A 12145-nucleotide genomic window follows, 5' to 3' on the forward strand; every position below is an offset into this window, starting at 1 on the left:
AACTGAAAAGCCCCCACCAACCCCTTGTTCCTGGGCCCCCAAAATAAAGTGCTACCATTGTGGTCAGCTTGGGCACTGGGCATCTACATGCCGGGCTCCAGCCCCAGTTCCAAAACCACGCCAACCACCTGCCAGCACAATTAAGAAAACCCCCAGAAAACCACCAGAAAAAAGTTGTCTGGCACAACAGCCAGCAGAGGCAGAGAGCGAAGCCACTGAAAAAGCCCTGGCCACCTCAGAGGAGGAAGAGGAAGGAAACCCGGAAGACGACCCAATGGTGAGTGCACCTATCCACCCATTCCAGATAAAAGCCAAACTCAAAATACCAAAAACGGGAGTAGAAGGGGAAGTTGGGGTGATTAAAGATACCGGCTGCACCCGATGCTTAATCAGCATGTCAATAGTGGAGCAACTAGGTATACGCACCAGACCCCTAAAACAACCCATTCCGTTTGACCAAGTGGATGGAACCCTAATTGGGGGAGCTCCGGCTACAAAGATCACTGAGTTAGTAAAGCTGGTGATAGGCCGCCACTATGAGTTCCTCAGATTCATCGTGGCCCCTGGAATGCAGGAGTCAGTTATCCTAGGGCTTGCATGGTTGGATAAGTGGGAACCTACTATAAAGTGGGAGGATGGCATTAGAAAGGTGACTATTGGACTTGGGCCGTTATCACCGGTGGAACCAAAAGGCCACCCAGGAACATTGGAACCTAACAGCCCAACCCATCCAGAACCTGCAGCAACCGCAGCAGACACTAAACCTCTGGGAATCCAATGAGTCCCAAAGATCTATTGGGATCTGGCGGAGGTGTTCAGTGAGGAAGACGGAAACTACCTTCCACCTCACCGCGCCACAGATTGTGCAATAGAGTTCAAACCTGGGGTAACCTTACCAAAGCCCAAAATGTACTCTATGACACCTAAAGTGATGATAGAATTGAGGAAGTACATCGACACCAATTTGAAAAGAGGGTTCAAAATCAAAAGTAGCGGCCCCAGTGCTCTTCAGAGAAAAGAAATATGGGGGAGTTCGCCTCTGTGTGGACTTACGAGCTTTGAATGCGGTATGCGAAAAGAATACCTATCTCCTCCCTCTCATGAAAGATATGTTGAACCACTTGGCTAAGGGCAAGATCTTCACCAAGCTGGACTTGAGAGAGGCGTATTATTGTATACGAATCCGGAAAGGGGATGAGTGGAAGATCGCTTTTAACACTCCCTTAGGCAGCTTCCAATATAAAGTCATGCCTTTCGGACTACAAGGAGCACCCACAGTATTCATGCAGTACATAAATGAAGTGCTACACGACACGACCACCTGTACTGTGGAGTACTCATTTATTTAGATGACATCTTGATCTTCTCTGAGACCATGGAAGAACATGTGAAACTGGTACGGCAAGTCCTGAAAAAACTTCTAGCTGCCAAACTATACGCAAAATTGTCAAAGTGTGAATTCCACAAGACCTCGCTAGATTACCTGGGGTATCGTATCTCCAATGAAGGAATAGAAATGGATCCAGGAAAAGTGAAAGCGGTGTTAGATTGGAAACCTCCAAGCACTCGCAAACAATTACAAAGCTTCCTTGGATTTGCAAACTTTTATAGGCAGTTTATTCCAACATTTGCTGAAATTGCCCTACCATTGACTGAACTATTAAAAACGGGGCCTTCCCCTACTAAACCAAAAGCAAACCAACCATTAAAATGGACAATCAGCTGTCAAAAGGCTTTTGAGAATTTAAAACGGCTCTTTGCCCAAGAACCCATATTGCAACACCCCGATCCAGAGCGACCTTTCATAATCCAAACGGATGCCAGTGATGTCTTGATAGCCGCAGTGCTACTGCAAAAGAATAAAGAAGGCCACCTCTTACCATGCACTTACATCTCCAAGAAATTCTCCACTACAGAAAGAAGGTGGCCCATTTGGGAGAAGGAGGCATTCACGATCAGGTGGAGCATACTCACCTGGAGACATCTCCTGGAAGGGGGGGATATACCGTTTGAGGTATGGACTGATCATAAAAACCTCGAAACTCTCCTTGCCCATCGGAAGTTATCCCCCAAACAAGTTCGTTGGGCCCAATATTTCCAAAGGTTCAAATTTGAAATTAAACACATCCCCGCAGGGAAGAACTTGTTAGCAGATGCACTGTCGAGAAAACCCCAGTTTGACAGTAAGAAGGAAGAAATTTTCCACCCCATCATATCTCCTTCTCACCAAAAGGCAACTCAAGTCACCAGTCGAAGATCCGATAAGCTGAAAACCGAACTGAAAGCAGCCCTCCAGACAGACCCATGGTTCAACAACAACAAGGACATCCTAACGATTAATGATGGCGTAGCCTGGAAGGGATCCAAACTGTACGTCCCTGCAGAGATGAGATTGCAAGTGCTACAGCTGAGTCATGATGCGAAACTAGGAGGTCATTTTGGGTTCCTGAAAACTCTCCACCTCGCTAGACGTCAATTTTGGTGGCCAAAGATGAGGTCGGAGGTGGAAGATTATGTAAAAAGCTGTGCTACTTGTGCAACAATGAAAACCCGTCCGGGAAAGCCCCCTGGACTACTACAACAAGTGGCCAACCCTAGCCGACCATGGGAAGAGATAGCAATGGACTTCATCGTCGAGCTTCCAGATAGCAGTGGTAATAAAGTAATCTGGACAGTTATTGATTTGTTTTCCATGCAAGCACACTTTATCGCTTGTTCAGGCCTACCATCCGCAAAGAAATTAGCGAAAATGTTTGTGAAACACATTTATCGCCTACATGGAATATTTGGAACGCTGACATTGTGTGTGTGTGTGTTGTATTTGTGCTGATAAATAAATAAAGGGAGACTAGTATAGATCTATTTCAAGCTATTTAGCTCTCATCAGCTAGCCATACTCTTACTGGGATTCGAACCTGGGCTGTATTACATATTAGGCAGGAGTCTTAGCCACTAAGCCACAGGCTCTCCTCCTTATCAGCTGAGCCAGGGAAATAGGTATGTATTTGTGTTACAACCCCTGGTATGCCCAAATATGGGAGGGAGCTCACTACTCCCCCTTTCTGTCCTTCGACTCATTACAGAAAACCATCCAGGCAGAAAACCATATTTTTATTTTTAATGTTGCCTTTTTATATTTGTGTTGTATTTGTGCTGATAAATAAATAAAGGGAGACTAGTATAGATCTATTTCAAGCTATTTAGCTCTCATATATATATTTGACAATATGAAATTTTATATAATCTACAAATGGAGACTAAGAGAGGAGGTTTAAAAGCTTTGTTATTAAATATATTCAATTTTTATTTAGAACATGTTATAAAGATGTAATGTTATTGGATGTTTTTAGGAAGATCTAATGAAATGCCATTATAAAATTTTACTTTAGATTTAGAATATTTCACATAAAAGGATGTAAAAGTAATAATAGTCAAATGAAGGTTGAGGTACAATAATAGTAATATATATAAATATATTTGATTTAAAAATATGTGATTTGATATGAATTGCAAGTGATGACTATGGAAGGGATGTATAGAAATTTTGTAACCAACTGACACACTTTCTATAATTTGTAATGGAAGATGCTTTTATGTTTTTGGGGTTTTTTTGTCTGTGTTTGTTTAAAAAATAAAAAAAATGTTTTTTTAAAAAGAAATACTCCAGAAGAAAAGGAAAGTTCTCCCCACACACAGTGGGACTCAATATATAGAGGGTCCTACATTGTTTAAATCATTCTCCCTCAATAAATGTAATTTTGTAGGTGTGTTTTGCCAAGTGAATCTCTCTCCACATATTACAGCGTTGCGTTGTTGCCTTGTTAAAAAGTTCAGAGAAGAGCAACTGAGATGATCAAAGGCCTGGAGACTAAAACATATGAAGAACGACTGTAGGATTTGGGTTTGGCTATTCTAAAGAAACGAATAATTAGGGGTGACATAATAGCAGCCTTCTAATATTTGAGGGGCTGCCACAAAGAAGAGGGGGTCAAATTATTCTCCAAAGCACCAGAAGGCAGGACAAGAAACAATGGATGGAAATTAATCAAGGAGAGAAGCAACCTAGAATTAAGGAGAAACTTTGTAACAGTGAGGACTCATTGCTTGTTTTGATACTCAAATGCACAAGCTACAATTTGTCTGTGTGGGCTGCCTTATGACTCACTACATTATTCCTTACGGGAAAGTTTTCTTTGGTATTCATCATTTTTGGTACTCATCACAACTCCAGGAATCAATTAACGTTAAGTAGCAAGGTGCCACTATATAGTGGAGAATAATCCACTTGGAGAAGAAATTTGATCTGCACTTTCACAATACGTTATTTTGTTCCCATCACAGGGTTTTCACCCTATTTCAGATATTTGCCAACTTCACCCACTCCTAGCTTCTATCGTATTTTACAAGCACATACTGCATATCCACTTAAGTTTGTTGTTTCCCAACCGTAACTACTACTATAAATCAGATGCTTTCAAAACTGTTCCTTCATTATCACCGCAACGAAGTATCGTAAGTTGACCTCAGAAATCATAATGATTTCAATTTGCACGTAGCTGCCAGTCTTAAGGGCTAGCCTTGTTCTTTTTGGTTTGGGAAATAACCTATTACATTTTGCATGGCAATATTCATTTTACTTTGTTCTGCTGAATTCTGTGGTGCACTTTCTGTGACAAGCAGCTGTGAGTAGGTGAACTACCATTTGAAATGTTATAATTAGGGTTTGGAATGGATAATATGATGGGTGTCTTTTGCCAGCTACAAAAATGCTACAAAATATTAATGCACATTCTTTTTCTTTGTTTCCAGCTAAGCAGAAATGGCATTATTGACGTTGCTTTATGTGACATCAGTACTGGCTATTTTTTTCCTACCATGTCATGGGCAGGAGGGCAATTGTTCAGGGGTTCCAGGAATCCCAGGGACTCCAGGGACTAATGGGCTACCTGGAAGAGATGGACGGGATGGCATGAAAGGGGATCAGGGACCACCAGGTACTGTATATATGTTCTGCTCTTAAGATTACTCAAATTGTGGAGAACAGCAATGGATCGTGGTAGTGAAGCTTCCTTAAGTGATGAGATTGGCTCAATTGGCTATGACTGTAGAAATCCTGCATGCCATCATTTTGCTAAAATGGCAATAAAATCAGGGTATGCCCACTGGGATTGATGGCTTCTTCCCTCTACAGTCTGAGCATGGATAAATACATTATTGCAACTAAAGGAGAGGTGTTTCTCTGTGGTGGAATCCCACAACTGTACATATTTATATTATGAAGAAATAAAGAAAGAAGTAAAAATAGAATATCTGAATTGTGGGTTTCTAATCCTTCCAAGATCATTCTCTCTCTCTCTCTCTCTCTCTCTCTCTCTCTCTCTCTCTCTCTCTCTCTCTCTCTCTCTCTCTGTCTCTTTCTCATAGATAAATAGATGTTAGATGATAGATAGATAGATAGACAGATAGACAGATAGACAGATAGATGATAGATAGATAGATGATAGATAGATAGATAGATAGATAGATGATAGATAGATGATAGATAGATAGGACTGATAGATTGATAGATTGATAGATGATAGATGATAAATAGATAGATAGATAGATGATAGAGAAGAGATAATAGATGAGAGGTAGAGAGATGAGGGATAGAGAGAGAAATCGATAGATAAATACTGATATATGTTAAATACAGAAAGAGAGAGAGAATCCATTCAGTTCTGAAGTGTTTGGTTCTTGAAAGTTATTCCCAGCCTTGAATTTATTCTTTATTTTAATTGTTGTCAATTATTTATTTATTTAAAATAATGTCTTAATTTGTTTCTTTACAATAATAAAAAACGAATACACGCTACTTTCAGCTTGCAATTCCTTGATCCTTGTTTCTTCCAAGGCCCCATGGGACCCCCCAATGGTTTGCCAGGCGCTCCTGGAAGAGATGGGCTTCCAGGACCAAGAGGGCTGAAAGGTGAAACGGGAGAAAAAGGAGACCATGGACCCCCTGGGCTAGAAGGTAGTTGGAGAATTATTGCTTTTGTTGTGATTTCAAGGCTCCACCAATTAATTGATTCCCCCCCTAATATTATATCACCAATATCATATTACCTGGGAGTATATCATTATGGCATCCTTGGTGTTCTCTAAACTTGAATGTGTGCTTGCAAACATTTCTGATATAATCAGACAATGAAACTTGTGCAAGCCAAAGTAAGCACAGAGAGCACTGAGGACCCCACAGTCATCATCCCCTTCTCTTCCTCCTCCTTGTCCTCTCTTTCCCCCAGTCCACAAATCCCACCTCCTATCAGCACTGATGATGTTATCTAGGTGGGTAATGAAACAGAAAGTGAATGGAAGCTGTGTATTGTTTAATAGACTGCTAAATTGACAAAATGGATAGCTAAATTGGCCACGGCCACCCAGTCACATGAATACTGGTTCTGTGGGCATGGCTTATTTTGTGGGCATGGCTTGGCACTCATGTGACCGGGTAGGAGTGGCTTGGTGGTCATGTGACCAGGCGGGAGTGGCTTGGCAATCATGTGATTAGGTGGGAGTGGCTTGGCAGCCATGTGACTGGGTGTGCATGGCCAGGTTAGCCATCCATTTTGCCAATTTAGCAGTCCATTAAACAATACACAGCAGCTCCTTTTTCTATTCTTTTTAATACTGCATGAAGTTTTTGCTCTAGGGTTTTTTTTTAACTGGAAGGGGGAGAGGTTGGCAATGCCTGGGTATTTCTGGGAATTTCTCCTCTGTGTTAGAGGCACCAAAATAACCAAGATGATATAAGTTCTCCTGTTGGAGCAAGGGGTTGGATTAGATGACCTCTGAGATCCTTTCCAGCCCTGGATTGCTGTGCTGTTTCAAAGCATCCTCTGAAGATGTATCTAGCGCCAGGTTTGTAGTCCTTCCTTCCCCTCCTTTCTCTCTCTCCCTCCCTCCCTCTATCCATCTATCCATTCATCCATATCTCATTCACTTTCCTTTCCCTTCCTTCTTTTTCTCTTCCCTCTCTCCCTCCTCCCTCCCTCCCTTCCTTCCTCCCTTCCTGTGACGAACCCCAGAAGGTCTTTGGTAGAAGGAAGAAAAGCCAGGCATTTTGCCAGCAGAGCTGAATTCTGGGAGTTGAAGTCCACAAGTCTTAAAGTTGCCAAGTTTGCAGACTTCTGCTCCATGCGCTTCGGGATTTCTTTCTTTCTTTCTTTCTTTCTTTCTTTCTTTCTTTCTTTCTTTCTTTCTTTCTTTCTTTCTTTCTTTCTTTCTTTCTCTTTCTTTCTTTCTTTCTTTCTTTCTTTCTTTCTTTCTTTCTTTCTTTCTTTCTTTCTTTCTTCTTTCTCCCTTGAAATCCCCTCCACGCCCTAGGCTGCCAAGCTACTACCTATTCGGCCAAACCGGTCTGAACCCACCTCTGCTCTTGTCCAACCTCTGCTCAAGCAGGAGACCCTATACTCTTCTGGACAAACGGCTATTCTTAAAAACTTCCAGTCATGGAGCACCCACAAATTCTGGAGGCAAGTCATTCCAGTGATTAATTTTTCTCACTGGCAGGAAATTTCTAGGTTGCTTCTCTACTTCATAAGCTTCCACTCATTGCTTCTTATCCTGCGAGTAGGTCGACCCCCTCTTCTTTGTGTGACAACCTCCCGCATATTGGAAGACTACTATCATGTCACTCCTATTCCTTCATCAAACTTGACGTAGCCAATTCCTGCAACTGTTTGCCATATATTTTAGCCTCCATCTCCTTAATCATCTCTGTTGCTCTTTTTCTAGAGTCTCAACATCTTTTTTGTATTCTGGCAACCATAACTGGATGAAGTATTCCATTTGGACAGGCCTTGACTTGACAGGCTGCAGGGAAATTCAGTCTTCTCCAGAGATGAAATTTGGAGCAAAGAAATGGGCTTGCTCTGCTCCTTGAAGCTAAATTGATTGCTTTTCTATTTATTTCCAGGCCGTGCAGCTTCTCTTGATCCAGACATGCAGAATGCACTCAGGAGTCTGGCAGACAGGATCCTAAGACTTGAAGGAGGTATGCTGCTTGCTTTTCCTATTCTTAGAATTACGGAGACCAAAATTATAAAACAAATACCTGCTCCCAGGAGTGACTTTCATGAGAGGCAAAAAATGATATATTTTTAAAAAGGGATGATGAGATAGGCTTCATTTCCTCTAAAATCTTGCATTTATTTGGTCTCTCCGTTGCTTTTTGAGAAGGAAGCTTTGCACGTACATTTTCAAACATAAAAGTAAGAGAAATATTCATTTTCCTATTTGGAAATCAGAGGTGTAACCATTTTCCAAATCAAATTAAATAATTAAAGTTCTAGCATATTCAAAAATATTTGAATACATGTTTGGAGATTGAGTGCCCTGGGAAGCTTTTTGATTGGACTGTCCTGTTTTGTGTTTTAATCCATGTTCGTTTGGATAATTTTGATCTTAAATTCTCTATGGTAAACTTCCAAAAGAGCAGCATGATGGCCTAGAGGTGGAGCTCTCTCCTCACAATCAGGAGGCTATGCATCCTAGGTAGTGGCTGATATTTTTCTCTCTGGGTGTAAAGAGAAAATATCTGCTGCAAACTCTGCATAGGCATCAGGAAGGGTATCTGGCCAATAAACGCTCAGATCCATTCAGTCACCTCGACTCCATCCAGATGCATGGGATTGCAGCATCATTCAAAGAATTTTTTTTTCTAAAAGTCCAAAAATCAGTTGGGCATGTAAAACTCTCCTATAAATGATACATAAATGTATCTATCAACAATTGTTGTGGGAAAACATATTTAGGAGGGTACTGGGGGAGGGGAATATGGATGCTATCCAAAATGTTTGGAGGTTTTGATGTTCCACTGCTTTTCCAATCTAATTGGAAGTGTTCCAGAAGTCTCAGTTCTACTGCAGGTAGAAGTAGAGGTTCAATCCATAGTTATAGCAATAGCACTTAGACTTATATGCCTCTTTATAGTGCTTTACAGCCCTCTCTAAGCAGTTTATAGAGTCAGCATATTGCCCTCAACAATTTCATTTTACCCACCTCAGAAGGAGGGAAGGTTGATGAGAGCCTGGTGACTTTTGAACTGTCAAATTGCACCAGCGGCAGTCAGCAGAAGTAGCCTGCGGTACTGCACCACCGTGGCATAGAGCTGGAAGTGACCTTTGAGCTCTTCTAGTCCAACCCCAGTCAAGCAGGAGACCCTATACCTCTGGTGGCAAATCTATGGCACTTGCGCCAGAGGTGGCCCGCAGAGCCCACTCGGTGGGCATGTGCGCCATTGCCCCAGCCCAGCTCCATCACATTTCTCTGTCACGTTTTTCACAGTCGTTTGCAGGGAAACAAAAGTTTGTGGGACCAAAAAAAAAATTACACTCAATCAATCCCAACTTTATGAAAGAAAAAGATATCGCAAAGTTAGAATTGATTGAGTGGACTTTTTCACTCACATGCTTCACAATGGGAGAGATGGGGTCCCCTCCTCCTGAAACCCATTATGACGCAGAGCCACAATGCAACCCTTCGTCATCTTGGCTTGTTCTTGCCTCCCAGATGTCAGTTGCTTTTCCTGCAGAGCTGCCTATGTTGGGATGTCCCGCCTCCCCACCGGCCAGCTGAGCTTCAGCGCACTGCTCTTGGCTCATCAGCCTATGGATGTCAGATTCCCACCACCCAGCACCAGTTCAGGGGAAGGGAGGGCGAGAGGGAGGGGAAAGGGATCAAAAGAGAGAGAGAGAGAGAAAGAAAGAGAGAGGGAGGGAGGGAGGAAAGCGGAAAGGGAAGGAAAGAGAGAGAGAGCAAGAGAGGGAGGGAAAGAGAGAGGGAAAGGGAGAGAGAGGGAGGGAAAAGTGAGAGAAAGGGAGGGAAAGAAAGAGAGAGGGAGGGAAAGAGAGGGGGAAGAGAGAAAGAAAGAGAGAGGGACAAAAAGAGAGGGAGGGAGGGAAAGAGAGAGAGATAGAGGGAGGGAGGGAAAGAGAGAGGGGGAAGAAAGGGAAAGTGAGAGAAACAGCGGGAAGGGAAAGATTGAAAGAGAGAGGGAGGGAAGGAAAAAGAGTGGGAAGAGAGAGAGGAGGGAAAGAGAGAGAGAGAAACAGAAAGAAAGGGAGGGAGGGAGGGAAAGAAAGGGGAAAGAGAGAGACAGAAAGAGAGAAAGATGGGGAAAAGAGAGGGAGGGAAAGAGAGAAAGAGAGAGAAACAAAGAGGGGAAGAAAAGAGAGACAGAAAGTGGGAGGGAAGGAAAGAGAGGAAGGGAAAGGAAGGGAAAAAGAGGGAGGGGGAAATAGAGAGAGGATGGAAGAGGGAGGGGGAAGAGGGGGAAGACAGTAAAGGAGAGGGGGAAAGAGAGAAAATGAGGGGGGAAGGAAAAGATTGAAAGAGAGAAACATAGAGGGGGCAAGAGACACAGAGAGAGAAAGAGAGGGAGGGAGGGAAAGAGAGAGGGAGGGAGGAAAAGGGAAAGGGGGAAAAAGAGAGGAGGGAAAGAGATGGAGAGAAACAGTAAGAAACAGAGAGAGGGGGAGGGAAAGAGAGAGACCGGGGGAGGAGAAATGATATTACAAAAGTTTTTCTTTTTTATTGTTGCTAAACATAATATTTCAAAAAAAATGAAGGGGCATAAAAATGCGTTTATCACGTTTTTCTTAGAACAACTAGCTGCCTTGTTTATTATTATTTATGTAGTAAAAGCTCAGTATTCAGGTTAAATCACTGTGTTGGCACTTTGTGATAAATAAGTGGGTTTTGGGCTGCACTTTGGGCACTCGGTCTCTAAAAGGTTTGCCATCCCTGGAATACTGCTATCATGTCCCCATTAATCCTTCTTTTCTCCAGACTAGACAAGCCCAAATCCTGCAAATGTTTTTGATATGTTTTTGTTTCCAGGCTTTTACTCATTTTAGTTGCTTAGTTGCACTTTCCAAAGTGCAAATACAAAGTTCAAACACTTCCAACATGGATGGACAAGTATTACGGGGGCTGGAATTCCGAAACTGACTCCAAAACATTTCAATCTTAATTTTCATTTAGAGAGAGATTTTTAGATTACTACGGAAATGGGAGAGATTTATAGAGGGACAATAGCATGGATCAGAAGTATTTAGTTTATGCAATGCGTAGTCATGGTGTGCAAAAACAAATGATAATTTGCACTTAGGAATTGCCGAATGGTAGGACAAGATGCATTTTTGTGCTTTTTCTTTTCTTTTGCAGTTCTAGCCTTGAGGGGACTAATAAATAAGGTGGAGGACAAAATATTTACTACCAATGGGAAGACAGTTGGCTTTGACGCAATAATCCAAGCATGTCAACTTTCAGGGGGTTCCATTGCAAAACCCATGAATGAAAAGGAGAACAATGCTATTTTGCAAATTGTGAAAGAACAAAATCAATACACCTACTTGGGAATTAAGGAGAGTTCAGTTCCAGGAACCTTTGAATATTTCGATGAAACTCCTGTGAATTATACCAACTGGCGTCGAAATGAACCAAATGGAAAAGGATCAGAAAATTGCGTTGAGATGCAAACTGATGGAAGTTGGAATGACAAAAAATGCAACCAGTATCGTCTCATTATCTGTGAATTTTAAAATTTCCCATTTTAATGTCTAAACCGAAAGAATTGTCATGGTTTCTGGGAACTATAGTCCTCTGAATATATTTGTTGTAAAGTCTTCATCAGCCTTCAATCTTCTACAATTCCCAATATTCCGAAGCATGAGAGTTAAATCAGTAACCAATGTAAGGATAGGTTTTTAATGATGATGTGAGGGTACAATCATTTCCAATTTCTGGATAATTAAAAGAAATTAAAATATTGATTAACAGATGATCAGGGTTTGATTGTTCTTTTGGGTTAGAAATAATTTATTTCAAGCATGTCCATCTAAACAGCAGAACAGTTTTTATAAGTGCATATTCAGATATTGTCAAAATTATACACGCCTTTCTGAAGTCTCCAGGAATATTCTAGTGTCTTTCAAAAACTAATGTAAATCTAGACACGAATGTCATAATTATATCTATCTATCTATCTATCCTCCCTCCCTCCCTCCCTCCCTCCCTCCCTCTCTCTCTCTCTCTCTCTCTCTGTCTCTCCATCTATCTATTCAATTTGAATGCAATGCTGAGACCATTGAAGAAGTTAGCC

At 41.8% G+C, this 12145-nt stretch overlaps 1 protein-coding gene across 4 annotated transcripts; it reads left to right on the plus strand.

The window, feature by feature from the left end:
- The first annotated feature begins 4378 nt into the window (after positions 1-4378).
- On the plus strand, positions 4379-11825 carry LOC309392506 (pulmonary surfactant-associated protein A-like). 4 transcript variants are annotated; one of them, XM_081953805.1, is made up of 5 exons: positions 4379-4512; positions 4810-4994; positions 5894-6013; positions 7958-8035; positions 11209-11825. In XM_081953805.1, the coding sequence occupies exons 2-5, from the start codon at positions 4820-4822 to the stop codon at positions 11583-11585; spliced, it is 750 nt and encodes a 249-aa protein (XP_081809931.1). In that variant the 5' UTR covers positions 4379-4512; positions 4810-4819; the 3' UTR covers positions 11586-11825. The 4 variants fall into 4 exon arrangements, with proteins under 4 accessions (XP_081809931.1, XP_081809932.1, XP_081809933.1 ...); XM_081953806.1 differs by lacking the exon at positions 4379-4512 and adding an exon at positions 4519-4690; XM_081953807.1 differs by lacking the exon at positions 4379-4512 and adding an exon at positions 4519-4686.
- Positions 11826-12145: the final 320 nt, after the last annotated feature.

Source organism: Natrix helvetica, assembly GCF_964273705.1.
Source record: "Natrix helvetica genome assembly, chromosome: 5".
NCBI lineage: Eukaryota > Metazoa > Chordata > Lepidosauria > Squamata > Natricidae > Natrix > Natrix helvetica.